At 46.3% G+C, this 18,864-nt stretch overlaps 1 protein-coding gene and 1 pseudogene across 4 annotated transcripts in view; one reads left to right on the forward strand and one right to left on the reverse strand.

Annotated features, from left to right (window-relative positions):
• Window positions 1-1,040, reverse strand: part of SHCBP1 (SHC binding and spindle associated 1) — a 45,060-nt gene extending 44,020 nt beyond the window's left edge. The window contains exon 1 of one of the 3 annotated variants that reach the window (XM_032271525.1): window positions 645-1,040. In XM_032271525.1, the coding sequence (XP_032127416.1) occupies window positions 645-747 (103 nt within the window). In that variant the 5' untranslated portion in view covers window positions 748-1,040. The other 2 variants (XM_032271526.1, XM_032271527.1) reach the window with 2 other exon arrangements.
• A 13,322-nt stretch (window positions 1,041-14,362) lies between these two features.
• LOC116544904 lies at window positions 14,363-15,850 on the forward strand (annotated as a pseudogene). The gene is made up of 2 exons (XR_004266091.1): window positions 14,363-14,972; window positions 15,650-15,850. The product of XR_004266091.1 is annotated as a small ubiquitin-related modifier 3 pseudogene (transcript).
• The last annotated feature ends 3,014 nt before the right edge of the window (window positions 15,851-18,864 follow it).

Consider the following 18,864-nt stretch of genomic DNA (forward strand, 5'->3'; position numbering starts at 1 on the left):
CTCACTTCTCTGGGACTCTCTGCTACACAATACAACCGAAAGTGTTAACGTAAAAACGTGAACCAGCTTAAAATATCAGAAAAAAAAAAACAGTAATGAAACTATGAGGAGGAAGAAAGGGCGGAGAACTAGGAGACGCCGGTTCTATTTCTGGACTCTGGCCTAAGTTGGGACTTCTCGCTTTAGACACGTCATTACCCTCTGTGCACAGGACAGCCATGTAGGCAAAGGGTTCAAGCTTTCCTCTTCTTCGGGAAAGGGAAGTGTAGTTCGTGATCTCCTTTGAGATGCAAATGAAAAAGATGACCCCTTGCGCAACAGTAAATGCACAGTTCCCGCAAAGCGCATCCAGATTGGGAGTTCGTGGCCCAACCCAATCACCTCCAATCTCGGGGAAGCTGAGGTCAGAGAGTGGGGGAAAAGGGGGAAATGGGGAGAGGGAAGAGAGGGAGTCCCCTACACCGACCACCAGGTACAACCTGCTTTTGACGTCCCGGTCACAGGGTCCCAGCAGCTCACCGCGGTCCCCTCCACCCTGGACAGCCGGGTCCGGAAGGCCTGCAACCCAGGCGCCCACCGAGGGTCCCGACACCCCAGGCCTCCACTGAGAGGCGGTTCCTCGAGCCCAGCATGGTGGAGCTCACCTCTCTCCAGAGACGCCGGCTCCTGGTCGGCCGCCCAGCCCGTGCGCTCGGGAGCCATGGCCGCCGCCTCCAGACCGCCGCCCGTCAGCGACCCGTCAGCCATTTCAAATTTCCGCGGGCAGCAGCCCCGGCAATGACGGGATGACGCAGGCGCTGCTGACTGGATAGTCGGGCCGAGGCCGTGGACCAATTAGAGTCTGGCCCCGCTTCAGCCCCCACCAACCCGGTCGCCGCGCCCCGGGCGGACAGCTGTTCCTGTTCAAGTGCCCGGCCTATGCTTTTCTCGGATGAACTTGAAGAAAGTGAAATTAGGACAAAATCTGGAATGATTTTCGAAAAAAACAACGAACAACACCTAGAAATAAGATATAGTGGAAAAGTAACTGTGTTGAGAGTCAAAAAACATAGTATTTAGACTTAAAAAACATAGTATTTAAACACCATTCCTAGAGGTGTTGCCTTGGGCAAGTCATTTCACCTCCCACAAGCGCAACTTCAGCTGGAAAGGATGCTGGCCTTGGTGGGCCCAAGACTTTCACCACCAAAAACCTGTGTCTCTCTGCCTTCCAATATGCACACATGCAGCATATTTTTAAACAATGTCAAATTAAATTTAGTAAGTAAATTTGTTAATTTGGATTAATCAAAGGTAACCTATAATTTTCAATATAATGGCTAACATTGACTGTGTATTGTGTGCAAGATGCCTTCCTGCATGCATTACCTGCGTTGTCCTGTTTAATCTTCACAACAATCCTATAAGACAGTAGCTATTACTATACCCATTTTACAAATGAGCAAATGGAGTCACTAAGAAGTTAACTCATTTCTCCAATCTAACCCAGCAAAGCCAGGATGTGAAAGCAGCCAGACTCCATGAAGAAACCCTTTAATGTCTCTGCCAGGCCATCACTGCCAGAATGATGAGGTCAGCCTGAGATAGCCCAGGTTACCAGGACACCAGGTGGGATGAGTCCACAGGAGGCCAAAAGCCTGGTCATGACAGTTCTCCTGTGCAGTCTTAATTCAGGGAAACATTTCCACTTACTGCTTTGAAGAAATACCTTGGGCTAAAGTCTCTCTGATCCCTTACAGCTGGAATAAAGTGGAGCCAGGAGACCTGACTATGGAAACCTGCACTTAATTGGGCTAGCTTTTCCAGGGAACAAGATTTCTCTGACTGTTGTGTGCAGAGTCTGACCTTATATTTACTTTCTCACTGAACAAATACTTATTGAGCACCATGAGGTGAAACACAGAATGCAATAATCGAGACTAATGACTGACCTTGAAGACTAAGCCAGCTTTCTCATTATCCTCCCTTCAACCTTCCCACCCACAAACCTTGCAAGTGGCAACATTTCTCCTCACCCATTTGCATCATCACTGGATGCAACACAGTTCTCTTCTCATCCAATTACCAAATATTTCACCAACCATCACGATATTGCTAAAACCAGGGGGCATAGTGGCTCATGCCTGTAATCCTACCACCTTAGGAGATGGAGACAGGCAGATCACTTGAGTTCAGGAGTTTGAGACCAGCCTGGGCAACGTGATGAAACTCAACCTCTACAAAAAATACAAAAAAAAATTGTCTGGGTGTGGTGACATGCAGCTGTGGTCCTAGCTACTCAGGAGGCTGAGATGGGAGGATCTCTTGAGCCGAGGTTGCAGTGAGCCAAAATCACACCACTGCACTCAGCCTGTGCAACAGAGTTAAACCCTGTCAAAAAAAAAAAAAAGATATTACCCAAATCATGGCTTCTGGAAAATCTTAGGAACTGGAGACAACAGAGTCGAAGACAAAATACCTATGCTTTTGCAAACTCCACTAAGAACAAACTATTAAACTACATACATTTCCCAGTGCAGTGGCTCACACTTGTAATCCCAGCACTATGGGAGGCTGTGGTGGGCGGATCACTTTAGGTCAGGAGTTCAAGACCAGCCTGGCCAATAAGGTGAAACCCCATCTCTACCAAAAACACAAAAATTGGCCAGGCATGGTGGCGCACACCTGTAATCCCAGCTACTCAGGAGACTGAGGCAAGAACTTGAACTCAGGAGGCAGAGATTCCAGCGAGCCAAGATCATGCCACTGCACTCCAGCCTATGTGACAGAACAAAACTCTGGTTTCAAAAAAATAAAAATAAAAAAAATTAGATGCATTTGCTATACACTAGCCCTTCTCATTTCCAAACCTACATTGACGTGTATTCACTACTTGCTCAGATTATACCAAAGACTTTTAGTTTTCCCCTAAGTGAAGACCTTATAGGAGCATACATTTCTTGAGAGTTTGCTTTCCCTGCTCTTCCTCATCCTACAGGAAAGGATTTTCTCCCTCCTCCATTTCAATCCCTCTACTTGTGGCGCATCACAACTTTCTCCCTGCCCTAAGGTGGCTGTTACCTGCTCTTCCTGCCTTATTTATAGCTTTGCTTTCTTTCTCATCACTGGGTCCACATGTCTACACATGTGCTCCAAAATATCTGTTCTCCCAAAAACACTTTAAACTCATCTGCAACCTTGAGATTCTACCCTCACAATCTCTTTCTCTGTAGTCCCAAACTGTTCAGCATAATGCCTTCCCGCTCCTGCCTTCTTTGAGGCCGGTAGCCCCTCTGGAGGCCCCTCCCCACACCCCACAGTGGCACTGACTCTGCTGACCTCCCACTTTGTAGTCTTTCCTCCCTTGGCCTCTGGATCCTCACTTTCCCCGTCGTCCTTCTAGTTCATTGACTATAATACCTCAGTCAACTGCAGTGAGAAAGTAAGTGGAAAAGTCCAGAAATAAATAATTCATCAATTTCAAGTTTCGTGCCCTTCTGAGTAGCATGAATCATTTCTTTTCCAACATATCATGCTGGCATCATCAGGGCCAAGGGAACGCCCCCTGCCTTTGCCCTCTGAAGGTTCACTGGAAGTCAACTGTCAAAAGGCAGATTAATAGAAGAGAAGACCTAAAATATTATTGACATGCACATAAATCACAGTGATTATTCCACCATGCAGTGAAGTGCTGATGGTTCTGTACCCTTCTTCTTAGGGGAAAAGGAGGTAAGGAAGCATGGATGGTTTTAGGGGGATAGTAAATGATTTTTAGGGAATTCAATGGGCTTAAAAACATACAGTGAGGCTGGGCATGGAGGCTCACGCCTGTAATCTCAACATTGGGAGGCCAAGGTGGGTGGATCACCTGAGGTCAGGAGTTTGAGACCAGCCTGGTCAACATGCTTAAATCTTGTCTCTACTAAACCTATATATATATGTATAAATTAGCCAGGCATGGTGACACCTGCCTGCAATCACAACTGCCCCAGAGGCTGGGGCAGGAGAATCACTTGAACCCAGGAGGCAGAGGTTGCAGTGAGCCAAAATCACGCCACTGCACTCCAGCCTGGGTGACAAGAATGAACCTCCATCAAAAAAAAAACAAACAAACAAACAAAAACATACAGTGGCCTGGGACAAAGCCTATTGGACCCGCAGAGCAGACAATGGTTTGTGACATGTCTATCCAGGTGCTTTGGCAGACTTCAGTCTTTCTTCCTGCAGTATGGAATTCAGTTGATAAAAACTCAGGGAGGGGACCAGAGGTGATTGTTTTCTTCTTTAGTAGGTTCAGACTTTAGACAGAATAAAAGAATCTCAGAGAACTTTGTTCTGTGCTTTGGGAGAGACAGAGGATTAAGTGATGGGTGGTGGGGGAGGTCAGAGAGGATTCGTTCCACAAATAGTAAATATTTACTTACAGTCTAGACTATGCACCAAACTTTGTTCTAGGTTCAAGGGAAACAAGGCAAACAAGACAGACAAGGTCCCTGCCTGCACAGAGCTCACAGCCTAGCAAGAACACATAATAAGCAAGTAAAAAACCAATTAACAAGCAAATTTCAAGCATTAAAAAAATACAATAAAACAAAATGCAGGCTGGATGCGGTGGTTCATGCCTGTAATCCCAACACTTTGGGAGGCCAAGGCAGGTGGATCATTTGAGGTCAGGAGTTTGAGACCAGCCTAGTCAACATGACGAAACCCCATCTCCGTTAAAAATACAAAAATTATCCAGGCCTGGTAGCATGTGCCTGTGGTCCCAGTTACTCAAGAGGCTGAGGCAGGAGAATCGCTTGAACATGGGAGGTAAAAGTTGCAGTGAGCTGAGATCGGGCCACTGCACTAGAGCCTGGGCCACAAGTGAGACCCCATCTCAAAAAAAAAACAAATAAGTGCAGCAGTGTGACTGAAAATGATGGAGGGAGACAAATTCAGATTTTTATGCAAAACACCTGATTTTAAATTTAGCAACTAATTTTTAAATTTTAAACACTATACAAGCCAGAAAAGCTTTATTCCCCAAGCCAAATTGTCCCACAGCTCACCAGATTGCAACCTCTGTTCTAAGCCCCAACTACTCAGGGCACAGTGCAGGAACCAGGAGGAGCTTGTTGGAAATGCAGTCTCTCCCACCCCAGCCCCAGACCTGCTGGGTTATTAGAATCTGTGTGCAGCAAAATCCCCAATCCCTGACTGATATAATTCACATTTGATGTAAAGCGCTTCTGAAGTCACCTCTTTCCTGAGGCCTTATCAATTTTCATATTGCTCCTGGAAAACTTGACGTGGGTTCTTGCCTATGATTCATCTTCACTGTGCTGCAAAGCCAGATCCAAGCACAGCCCTTCCTCCAGCTCAGACGCCTCAGCTCCATCCTACGTCCCTGCCACAGCCTGTGTGGGCTCCCACCGTCTCACACTCAGGCTGCTGGGAGAGCCTCTGGGAGGTTGCCCTCTGAGAAGCCTCCACCTATCCTACTCTTCCTCTAGAACAAACTCTTCTCCTCTCATTGCCCCTAGTACAGGAGTTGCAAACTTAAATGCCCCCAAAAGCCAGGCTGATACCAAGCAAAGAAGTGGTGCAGTGCACATACTGGTGTATGTGCAGTGGGATGTGAACCCAGTGTTGCTAGGGTGGCCTTTCAAGAAAAGTCAGAAATCCATATTTGTATGAGAAATCTCCATGTTAAAATGTGACCAACAGGCCGGGTTCCGTGGCTCACACCTTTGGGAGGGGGATTGCTTGAGGCCAGGAGTTCGGATGGGCCTGGCCAACATGGCGAAACCTCTTATCTACTAAAATTATCAAAAAAATTAGCCAGGTGTGGTGACAGGCACCTGTAATTCCAGCTACTTGGAAGGCTGAGGCATGATAATCGCTTTAATCCAGGAGGCAGAGGTTGCTATGAGCTAAGATCATGCCACTGCACTCCAGCCTGGGCAACAGAGTGAGGCTCTGTCTCATAAAGGAATAAATAAATAAAATAAAATGTGACCAATGGGTTTCAAAATTGTTAAACACCATGCCAGCCAAATAAACCTATCTATAGACCACCAGTTTGCAACTTCTGAGACCCAGTCCACTTGTTACATTGTGTCAGAGGCTGTGAGTTCTTTCAAGGCAGGAAACCTGTCCTGTTCCCTTTGTATTGCTAGCAACTACCACTAAGCCCAACTTAGTAATGGGAAAAACAAAATAATAGTGTTCCTCTTCTATATAATGTGATATCGCTGTGTCATTAGCCAAATGGCTAGGGTTTAGAGTCAAGCACTGGGGGCCCATGGGGTTCTGCATCCAGCTGCCTCCAGGAACCAGATTTATCAGCAGTATCACTGCCTGAATCAGGGTCTGTGAAGGCTGCCTGTATTTGGAGTCCTCTGCCTCCAAATCAGACTATCAGCTTCCCCAAGAACAGAAACAGCTAAGGGCTCTGATACCCTGGGAGAAAAGGGTCCCACTATAAGTTGTTACTGGATCTTCATGTGAATGCTTTGAGAGCATATCTGTACCAGGATAGACGGTGCATATTCTGAACAGCAGAGAAAGGGAGGGAGGGAGCCCCAGTCCTAGGAGGGGTCTTTTTGGGGTGAGGCTTATCTCTCCATCTGCAGTTGTACCAAGCCTGGGTGGGCCTGAGCATCTTCTGTAGGAGAAAAAGGTGGCCTACCTTGCAATAGGCTGCAGGGAGAGTAGAGACACTAGGCCTCTGACACTGATTAGCGAGCCTGGGGCTCCCCCAAGACGAAAACAAAAACAAAGAAAAGCCAGGCCGGAATCTTGGCTTGCATTTTCCACTACAGGGCAGCTTAAACTTTCAAAAGAAAATAAATCTTGTCCACTTTGTAAAGCATTGAGGAGTCCTTTCAGTTTCCTCTTGAGCATCCAGGTCCTGCGTGAGGTCCCTAGGGATGAGAAGTGAATGAACTTAGCCCTGGCTTCATGGAGCTGGCCGTCGGGTGGGGAAGCAGCAAATGAAAATGAGGATACCCAGCGAGGGCGCCGTCAGAACCTAGAACTGTCAAGGAGAGAGCTGCTGTCAGGAGACAAAATCCCAGGCAGGGCCTCTGCATTGAGGTCTTGGGAAGACCTCCCTGAGGAGAGGGCGTTGGCCAGGGGCTTCAGGATAAGGCAGCCACAGGCCAGTGGTAGAGAAGGACAGATTCTGGAAGAAGGGAGGTGAGCATTCAGGAGGGAGAGTGGGGATCCAGGAAGAGGGGAGCACCAGCTCAGAAAGCCCTGAGACAGGTGAGAGGGTGGTGTTCCAGCAACAGAAGGGTGTTCAGGGCTCAGCATAGGGCATGAGAGGGGAAGTGACCAGAGATGAGATTCTGGGGTAACAGCCTCAAAGGCCTTTGAAAAAGTTTAGATTTTAATCTTCACATAGCAGGTGCCACTGATGAGCTTCAAAGAAGAAAAGAGTGGACTTGACTGCTGCTCTGGCAAGAGCTATCTGGCTGTCGTGTGGAGTACACATTGCAGGACTTAGCATTTGGGAACATCTGCCTCCTAGCCACAACCAACCAACCAACCATACATACATACACACAAACATACATACATATAACAATCCATTCATCTGAACTTATCAGCTATGACTTACAGAACTCATTTGGATTACTAATACATCTTATGAGTTTCTTCTCTTACTTTTTAGCTTTAGCAAACAACAATAAAGCTATGACAATAAATGGTGTTACCATTTCATAAAACAAATATTGCATTTTAAGTTTTACTAATTTTATCTGAAAGTTTTAAAAATAATACTTCTCTCAGTATATTAATTAAATTATATTTTTCTTATCTTGGTATTGCATGTATATATTGCATTCACATTCACCAACCTCAGAATTATTATTAAATATTGCAAAGCAATTTCTTTAAAAAGCTCTTAAGGAAATTTGTAAAATATACATTAATACTTATACTGATTCACTTAGAAGAAAACTTGTGTACTTAACTTTATTTTCATAAAATCTATAATTTATGAAACATTGTGTAAAACTAACAGGAACACCACACATTGCACGGTGCTCTCTCGTTTATAAAAGGGGTTTCACTGGACACCCAGCCCCCCTTCTTCCCCTTCCCCAACTTTACTATGAGATGTTTTAGCCTCAATTTATACTAGAGGAAATTTGTTTAGTGAGTTCTTATGAGGGGCCCAGAGTCAGTGGGATCAGTAAATGGAGGAGATTGGATTCAAACCAAGTTGGACCCGACTTCCGGCTGACGGGTATTTTAATGTTGACCTTGGCTTTATGGCCCAAATATATATATATATATATATTTATTTATTTATATGTATACATATATATTATATATACAAACACACATATACACACACACTCATGTGTGCAAATTTTTATGTTTATATGTATATAAACATATATATAAAATATATACAAAAATGTATATATATTTATATGTGTGTTTTTAATATATTGTATAATTTATATAAACAGATATAGATATATAAATTTGCACACATCATGTAAAACAGATGCTTATATACTGGTCATTGAAGCCCTACAGAAGCAGGTCAGGCATTTAACTCCATATGTCTGGATATACGTAGTCTGGGAAACCAGTCCAGGACACAACTGAAAATTCTTCAGAAGGTAAGAAGAAGAGAGGGGAGCCGGTGTCCAATGATCTGACCTCTCCCTCCAAGCTGTGGACACCCCTAGCCCTGCACAGGCCAGTGTTTGTGCATATATCACACCTACTGAAGGAACAGATCAATGTGCTTGCTTCTGGCTATGAAGAGTAACTGGGGCCAGGCACTCACACCTGTAATTCCAGCACTTTGGGAGGCTGAGGTGGGTGGATTGTCTAAGGTCAGGAGTTGGAGACCAGTCTGATCAATATGGGGAAACCTCCGTCTCTACCGAAAATACAAAAATCAGCTGGCCACGATGGCAGGTGCCTGTAGTCCCAGCTACTCAGGAGGCTGAGCCAGGAGAATTGCTTGAACCCGGGAGGCAGAGATTGCAGTAGGCCGAGATCTCGCCACTGCACTCCAGCATCGGCGACTGGGTGAGACTCCATCTCAAAAAAGAAAAAAAAGGTAACTGAGACTAAATTTATCTTTTCATCAACAAACAACTGGAAAACTGGGCAAAATATATGGAACAACAGTTTTCAAGCAACGGGCATGGCAGGCCGATGATCCCTGAGAGAAGGGAAACGAATGATAAGCGTCCTGTCATCACCCTGACTTTCTGCCTGAGGCACCTTCCAGACTGCAGCTTGGAAAGGGAAATTTCGGCAGAGCACAGCATCTCACTGAGCTGAGAAAACAGAGATCAGAGTTTGGAGACAAGTAGCTGGAATTTTGAAACAAAAGTACCAAGAGACCTGATCACAGGCCAGGTGTGGTGGCTCACATCTGTAATCCAGAACTTTGGGAGGTGACGAAGGGCAGATCACTTCGTTCCAGGAGTTTGAGTCAAGCCTGGGCAATATAGAGCAACCCCATCTCTACAGAAAAAGAAAAATTATACATCAAAAAATTAGCCTGGTGTGGTGGTGATGCCTGTAGACCACTATTTGAGAGGTTGAGGTCGGAAGGTCACTTAAACTCAGGTGTTTGAGGTTCCAGTGAGCTATGATTGTGCCACTGCACTCCAGCCTGGGTGACAGAGGAAGACTGTCTCAAAAAAAAAAAAAAATCACAACACTCCAGAAATCTGCAGAGGGTTCTCCTCTAGTCTCTTTGTGAATACTAAGCCACACATGAATAGGGTGAAACTGCTTGAGGCTGGGAAAAGAGCTCACTTAAACATTACTACGACTCACACAGGGATGAGAAACATTTGAGTTCAGATCAGGCAGCGTGGAGACTCCTCAAAGGACTAGTTATCTAGAATACAAACATTCACAAAACTACAGTGAAGGAAAATCAACTAACAAATGGGCAAAAATGTGAGCAGACATTTTCACTGAAGAGGATATAAACATGGCAACTAACATGAGAAAAATTCTGAATATCACCACTAAGAAAATGAAAATTTAAACTATTACAGGACTTTAGGTGTCCGTTTTCAGGCTGGGCCAAAAACCTCTGCGGCTGCCCACGGAATTCATGTCTTGGCCTGCATCCAAGACAAGACTCATAACGTATGCATGAGGCATGAGAAACACAAACAATAAGGGTGAACAAGATGAAGATGAGCCTTTTTTTTTTTTTTTGAGTCGGAGTTTCGTTCTTGTTACCCAGGCTGGTGTGCAATGGCACGATCTCAGCTCACCGCAACCTCCACCTCCTGGGTTCAAGCAATTCTCCTGCCTCAGCCTCCAGAGTAGCTGGGACTACAGGCATGTGCCACCATGCCCAGCTAATTTGTGTATTTTTAGTAGAGACGGAGTTTCACCATGTTGACCAGGATGGTCTCGATCTCTTGACCTCGTGATCCACCCGCCTCGGCCTCCCAAAGTGCTGGGATAATAGGTGTGAGCCACCATGCCCAGCCCTGAAGATGAGCTTTATTAAGTATCAGAACAGCAGCTCATGAGGTAGCTCCTCTCTGCAGGCAGGTCATCCATTAAGCGTTCAGTTCTCAGCAGAGAAGAGGCCCTGGAGGGTAGCTCCTCTCTGCAACTAGGCCTCCTGATGTCCATGTCTGCAGCTCTCAGGGAGGCAGCCCTGAAAACAGTGGCTCCTCATTGCCGGCAGATCCTCTTCGCAGCTCTTCAGCGGGAGAGGATAAGGGTCCTCTCGGTAGCTCCTCAGCAAGAGAGAGGACCTTCTCCGTAGTGCTCAGTCAGTGGAGACCATCCCTGGAGAGTGGCTTCTCTCTACCGGCAAGTGGACTCTGCAGTTCCCAGCAGAGAGACTAAGTCTTCTCTGCAGCTGGTTATCCCCAACCTGTCTGCAGAAAGAATACTCCTCCCTGCACCCGCACCGTCACTTTCCGGAGGCTGAGCCCAGGGCTTTTATAGACCTCAGAGGGGAGGAAGTGCGTGCTGATTGGTCCATGAGTATCCATGGGTGGGCCCAGAAGAAGCACCACAAGTCCTCACTCCAGTCGGCTGGATTGGTAGCCCGGCTCCCAGCCTTCAGGCCCTCTCTGGCCTAGAAGTGGGACCTCACTGGGAGCTGCCCCTTCTGTCCAGGCCTCCAGCTGCCATTCGTGGCTGGGATTCGGGCCCCAACCCGGCTCTGAAATCCTCTGAGATCGGAGCAGGTGCAGGAGAGGAGAGGCGCCAGGCAGTGGAAGCAGACACTCCCAGCGTGCAGGGATGGGGGTGGGCTGTACCCATCCTGGTCCTGAGGACATGGCTGCAAAGATTCCCGGACCCTGCACCTGAGAGGGTGGCTGCAGTTGCACCTGGGGAGCTCCCACCCTGCCAACTCAGAAGGGGCAAGGTTCCTGCTTGTCCCCGGCTCCTGCCTGCTCTAAAAATGACAAATTTTTAGAACTGGAGGAGTAATTAGTGGTAGCTAGAGCTGGAGAGAGGGGTAGGGGTGGATGAGAACAGGAAGGAGGAGCGTGTGATCATAAAACTGCAACATGAGGATCTTTGTGATGCTGGAACTGATCAGCTTCTTAACTGTGGTGTTGGATAGGTGAACCTACACAGGGGAGAACTTGTGTAACAATACACCCTCTCTCTCTTCTCTCTCTCTCTGTCTTACACACACACACACACACACACACACACACACACATCCATATACATACATATACACACATACAATGAGCACAAGTAAAATTAGGGAAATCTGATTGAGATTAATGGATTCTGTCAATGTCAATACCCTCATATAATATTTCGTCAGGTATAACGGATACTATTATACTATATGTTCAAATGTTACCATTGGAGGAAACAGGACAAAGTGGGTGTCCATCTCTCTGTGTCATTTCTTTTTTTTTAACATCAGTTTTGTTGTTACAATTTACATCAACAAAATGCACCCATTTTGAGGGTACACTTCTATGTTTTGACAAATGTATACAATCGTATGATCACCACCACAAAAAAAGATGTAGAATATTTTCATCATCCTGAAAGGTTCCTTATGTCTCTTCGCGGTCAACCACACTCTCCACAATACCCCTGCTTCTAGACCCTCGTAACCCTGATCTACTGTCACGATAGATGTGTCTTTTCTAGGTTTCACATAAATTTATAGAGTGTGAATACTGTATGATTCCAATTATATGACACTCTAGAGAAGGCAAAACTATGGAAACTAAAAAGATCAGTGGTTGCCAAGGGTTGGGTGAGAGAGTGGGATGAACAGGCAGAGCACAGAGGATTTTTAGGACAGAGTGAGTCTTTTCTGTATGATACTATAATCATGGATACATATTACAGTATACATTTGTCAAAACCTATAGAATGCACAACACCAAGAGCGAATGTATCAGGCAGGCAGGCAGGCAGGCAGGAAGGAAGGAAAGAAGGAAGGAAGGGGAGAGTAAAAGGAAAGAAAGAAAGAGAGAGAAAGAAAGGAAAGAAAGAGAAAGAAAGAAATGAAGGAAAGAGGGAAAGAAAGAAAGGGAGGGAAGGAAGGAAGGAAGGGAGGGAGGGAGGGAGGGAGGGAGGGAAGACAACAGCTCAGTGCCTATCAGATCTATACATTTTAGAGTCTTCAGGGTTGGATCCACTTCTCCTGCATCTCTCTGTTCTTTCACTGGGCAATTTCATCATCTTACTACAACTCTAACATGTATAGACCATTTTTCTTAGCACTAACTCTCCATATCCAACGGTCTACTACATATTTTAAGGTCAGCATGTCCAAATCTAAACTCTTTATCAGTCCCCTCAAACTTGACCTCCATCCAGGATTCTCCACTTGCATACATGATACCATCATCTAACCAGTTTCTCAAGAGAAAAATAAAGAAGTCACCTCTCTACATCCAATCCATCAGCAAGTCTTGTAATCCAACTTCCAAAGCCTATACCAAATTCTTAACACTTCTCACTCCTCTGCAATCATCCCTATTACAAAACACGAATATCCCTTACCTGGGCAACTGCAGTTACCTCTTAATTGGTCTCTTTCTCCCCAGCCTAGAGTAAATGATCCACCATTCTTTTTTTTTTTTTTTTTTTGGAGACGGAGTTTCGCTCTTGTTACCCAGGCTGGAGTGCAATGGTGCAATCTCGGCTCACCACAACCTCTGCCTCCCGGGTTCAGGCAATTCTCCTGCCTCAGCCTCCTGAGTAGCTGGGATTACAGGCACACGCCACCATGCCCAGCTAATTTTTTGTAGTTTTAGTAGAGACGCGGTTTCACCATGTTGACCAGGATGGTCTCGATCTCTTGACCTCGTGATCCACCCACCTCGGCTTCCCAAAGTGCTGGGATTACAAGCATGAGCCACCGCGCCCGGCCATGATCCACCATTCTTATAATCCGCTGCATTCTTCCTATGCAGCTCTTATCACAATTTACACTTTTCTGGTTTACCTGCCTCCCCTTTAACAGGTTAGCACTGCAAGCCTGGCGGCTTCAAAAACACCAGGAAGTCCAGTGTTTTTGGGAGACCAAAGTAGGAGGAACACTTAAGGCCAGGAGTTTGAGACCAGCTTGGGCAAGACAGCAAAACCCATCTCTACTAAAAATTTAAAAATTAGGCAGGCAAGATGGCCTGCAACGCTAGTCCCAGCTACTCAGGAGGCTGAGGCAAGAGGACTGCTTGGAGCCCAGGAGTTCGAGGCTGCAGCCAGTTATGATTGCACCACTGCACTCCAGCCTGGGTGACAGAGCAGGACCCTCAACTCATAAAAACAAACAAACAACAACAAAAAACAGTGAGCTCCATGAGGACAAGAGTGAAGTGTGCTTTCTTATCATCTTGTCCCAGTGCTCTGCACACTAGCTGGCACGTTAAATGTTCATAGAATTCATCAGTAAGGAAATCAGACATAGCATGCATACTGCTGAGGACCAGGCCCGTTGCCACCTTCCCAGCAGGCTCCTTTCAACAGAGGGGCTCTCCCCATTGCACTTCCCAAGCACTTTGATTTGCAAGTGTTTAACTTACCAGCAACTTCTTCTCACATGTGCCTCCGTGTATAGTGGAATTCTATTTGGTCTTTGATTAATGTCCCATCTCAGAAAGGCCTTTCCTGACCACCCAATCTAAACTAGATCTCAACCCATCATCCCATCATCCTCCAGCACCATACCCAGTTAGTTTCCTGCAGAGCATTTTCAACATCTGTAATTATGAATTTCTTTCTTTCTTTCTTTGTTCGGTTTCCCCCTGAGGATGAGAACTATGAAGACGATGTTCTGTCCACTAATAGCTCCTCAATACCCAGTACAGAGCCTGGAATCTGGCTGGGGCCTAATAAATATTTCTTCAGTGGATGAAAGGACGCATGGAAAGTTCTCTTGGCCTCATTAAACAACCAGTTCCAGGGAGAGCGGCGGGGCCTTGAGCGTGACTCACCGGCTCCGCGCTGCTTCCCCGGCGCTGCCTGCCCGCGCCGCCCGAGCAGCCATGTCCGAGGAGAAGCCCAAGGAGGGCGTGAAGACGGAGAACGACCACATCAACCCGAAGGTGGCCGGGCAGGACGGCTCCGTGGTGCAGTTCAAAATCAAGAGGCACACGCCGCTGAGCAAGCTGATGAAGGCCTACTGCGAGAGGCAGGGCTTGTCAATGAGACAGGTTAGATTCAGGTTTGACGGGCAGCCAATTAATGAAACCGACACTCCAGCACAGCTGGAGATGGAAGACGAGGACACCATCGATGAGTTCTACCAGCAGACAGGAGGTGCGCCGGAGAGCAGCCTGGCGGGGCATGGTTTCTAGAGGGCCGTCCCCAGCCTGGGCCGTCCGTCCTTGCATTGCTGTTGAATGGTGACCATGCCGACCACAAAGTCGTCTGTGGAAACTCAAGGACATTCACCACAGTTATTTTCCTCTCCTTGATGTACTTCAAGTGCAACTCAAAACTCTATCTGCAGGGATGAATCTGTAACTTAAATTGGGCCAATCAGAATTGTTATCTTTGTTCAGGTAAAATGAGCTGCAAGGTATTTTGGGTTTGTTTTTGTTTTCATTTTTGTTTTCCCCCTCCTGTAACATTTGTTTAACCCCAAAATTGTAGCCTGAATGTTCACTTGTAGTCTGGCCAGGGATCTGACTCCTGAATTGGTTGCCTCTCCTCTGCTCACTCCAGTCACATAGAGAACTGGTGTTTCCTGCAGTGGGGGTACGGCTGTCGGACAGGTGTTGGGGGAAAGGTGGGTAGGGAGGACAGACTGTCATTTGCGGTTATAGGCACAGGTGATTAAAATGCGAAATATTGCAAATTTAAGCTTTGTCAGTATATGGTAAAGTTTACGGGAGAATACTGGAATGTTTTTTCAAAGGGTAAAAAATAACTGAGTCCTTTCGTAATTTGGCCCCATGGGCTCTCTGGCCCTTGAGCATGTGACCTTGGGGTCTGAGGCCCAGGACCCACCTCCCTGCCACCCTCCCACCCCACTCCCCGCTCAGTATCTGGCATTGGCACACAGGCAAGGATTGGCACAACCAAAATTGGCTTTTTCTTCTTCTCAATGTTGAAGAAATTCCCACATTTCTCATTTGGTATTGGTGTTGTGGCCTCAGGTTTCTTCTAGTATTGGCTTCTGATGAATAATTATGGTCTATACATTAAAAAGTAAGATTAAGTATTGCTGAATTTGCAGTTACATTGTTGTGTAAAAGAGCTACTTCCAAGTGTGGTTACAAATGAACCCATGGAATGATGACTTCACGTTCTTCTCGTGAGTGTGCTGTGCTGCTTTCCAAATATGTATTAAATTTATGCATTAGTCTGGTGATTTCAGTTCTGTGAAATATTTTGGGATCTATACCAATTAAACATTTTCATAGTTAAAAAAAAAAAACACAGTTCCAAAAAATAGGCACTTTCTCAGAAATTGGAACAAATGTGATTTTTCTGTGTCAGTTCTCACTAAACTGCCCAGAAACCTCCTGGCTTCTTGAAATATCTGCTGAGAATTCCAGCTATTCCAGTGAGCATTTGCACACACAGCACAGCTGGGCTGGCAGGTTCATGATGCAGGGAGGCCTGTTCTCCTCATTACCCCCGACTCACCCCCATCATTGCTCTCACCCGGACCTTCCCCCTGGCCTCCTAAGGTCCCTAGAATGGAAAAGCCTCTCCCTTGCGAAGCCTCCCAGCCTTTCTGTCTGAGGGAGCCTCACATTTTATTCTCCCTCAGAGGACACCCTTGAACAGCTAGGGTGATGGTGCCCTGGGAAAGGCATTGTTTTCTTTAGGACAAAGGGTTTCTTCTCTTCTCAATCCATACCTGAGCCTTAGTTAGTCCCACCCAGTCCCATGACTTTAAGCTCCATCTACATCTTCACTCCTCAAAGCCTTCCCTGTGGACCAGCACCAGCACCTGGGAGCATGTTCAAAATGCAGATTCCCAGGTACTGCCTGGTTCTACTGAATCAGCATCTACATTTTAACAGACTCCCAGGCAACTCATAGCACTTGACAGTGTGTTCCTCCATGCCTGACGACTCCCAAGTTACCTCCTGTCCTGACATCTGTCCCAGCCACTCTGTAGCAGCTCATGTCACATCTCCGTGTGGAAGCCCATCAGGCATCTGAAACCCAACATGTCCAAACTAGACTCTTAGCTCCTGCTCCCCAGGCCTGCTCCTCCCCCGGCCATGATATCTTCTGGCACAGGGCACTCCTTAGGCACCAACTGAATAATTCATTCTTCATGGGCTGATTAGTTGCTCAGTTGCTGGGCCGGAGGCCAAGAAGAATTGTAAGGAGAGCTTAACAAGTGATAAAAAGCCTCAGGGCCAGGGCAGGATTGTGCATGCCTGTAGTCTCAGTTACTCAGGAGACTGGAGGAAACCTTAAGCCCAGGAGTTTGAGGCCAGCCTGGGTAACATAGCAAGACAGTCTCTAAAAAAAAAAAGTCTGAGGGATGTTGCTGGAATTATACAGCATTCCAACACAGTCCTCTCTTGTGTCCAGCTTAGTGACTTTATCATAATGAACTCCATCCATGTATATCAACTTGGATACATCCCAAAGCATTGCTGAATAATAAGAAATGGCAAATGATATGCGGAACCTACAGGAGTGATCACTAGCGCTGTCTACCAAATATTTCCAGTTCCCCCAGGCACAAAATTTCCCATTCCTTAGAGCTAGGTGATTTTGTTAGTGGAGGCAGGTAGCCAGGCATGGGCAGCTTCCTTTCTGTGCGTCTCTGGTCTGCGTTCTTTCCTTCAAGAAGAGCAAGGACTGGAGGACTCCCTTGCTCCTCTGGGTAACAATTCCACATGACTTGTTCTGGCCATGGATATGTGAGAAGCGATATGAATCACTTCTGTGTGGAAGCTTGAAGGGACAATCCACTCTTTTTTTTTTCTTCCTTTCTCACCCTCTCGTGCTGAGTCTCTTAGTGGCTCCAAAGAACAGATCCCTGTTGTAGACACTTGTCAACCATGTGTTGGAGTGAGAAATAAATGTTTGCAGAGCCACTGAAGTTTTGGAATTATTTGTTACCACACCAAAGTTTACCCCTTCCTGAGTGATGCATCTGCACATGCATGCACGTTACACACACACACACCACCACCACCAATAGATATGTTTTCTCGAACATAATATATTATGGAAGTATCTTTAGGCCTGGGTGCGGTGGCTCGTGCCTGTGCACTTTGGGAAGCTGAGGCAGGAGGATCGCTTGAGCCCAGTAGTTCGAGACCACCTGGACAACATAGCCAGACCCTGTCTCTACAAAAAAATGAAATTAGCTGAGCATCATAGTGCATGCCTGTGGTTCCAGCTACCCAGGAGGCTGATGTGGGAGGATCACTTGAGCCCAGGAGGTTGAGGCTGCAGTGAGCCAAGATCGCACCACAGCACTCTATCTAGCATGGGTGACAGAGGGAGACCCTGCCTCAAATAAATAAATACATAAATAAATATCCCATGTATCTTTTGTATAAGTAATCCATGTTCACTATAGAAAAATTCAAAAATAAGAACGAGCTTTGTGCATCTCATCACTCACAAGACCTCATCATGGTCTGAGAAAGCCCATTCCCTTCCACCTGTCTCAGAGGCTAAATGTACTCTGTGGACCCACAAAATTTGCTTCACTTACAGCTGCAGTTCTCCACCCACTTTGGACTTAATTGGCTTGGAGTGGGGCCCAGGTATTCACATTTTTAAAAAATGCCTTTAGGCTGGGTAGGATGGCCCATGCCCATAATCCCAGCACTTTGGGAGATAGAGGTGGGAGGATGGCTTGAATCCAGGAGTTTGAGGCCAGCCTGGGCAAGAAAGCATGACCCTTGTCTCTATAAAAATTAAAAAAAAATAGCCAGATGTGGTGCTGTGTACCTGCAGCCCCAGCTATTTGGGAGGCTGAGGCAGGAGGATCACTTGAGCCCAGGAGTTCAAGGCTGCAATGAGCTATGATTGTACCACAAACTTCAGCCTGGACAACAGAGTAAGACTCTATCTCTTTAAAAAAAAATGGCTTCCAGCAATTCTAAGGTAGAGATGAGAATGAAAACCACTGCCTTCCATCACTGCTCCTGCCTACCTCTTCCTTGTCTCCCATTCCTGTTACTGTTTCTTACATTCCTGTTGAATTTGAACAGAATAGTTTCTTAAGTACAAACATTGTCTAAAGCAGCACTTTCTCTTTCCAGCAGCTCAGAGAACCCATCACTTGAGTCCTGTCTCCTGAGATCCTGCCTTGATGATTAGGTTTCCTTTGCTTTGATTTCAAGGTTTTGTGTACATTGTGGGCACACACAGTGAAATTGCCTAAAGACCAGAATTAAGTGCTCAGCAGTGACCCATGTAGACAGGTGGAGGTTCTGATCCAGACATCCACTTGGAAGGGGTTTG

The sequence above is a fragment of the Sapajus apella genome, unplaced genomic scaffold (genome assembly GCF_009761245.1).
Source record: "Sapajus apella isolate SASKATOON/1434 unplaced genomic scaffold, GSC_monkey_1.0 scaffold235, whole genome shotgun sequence".
Classification (NCBI taxonomy): domain Eukaryota; kingdom Metazoa; phylum Chordata; class Mammalia; order Primates; family Cebidae; genus Sapajus; species Sapajus apella.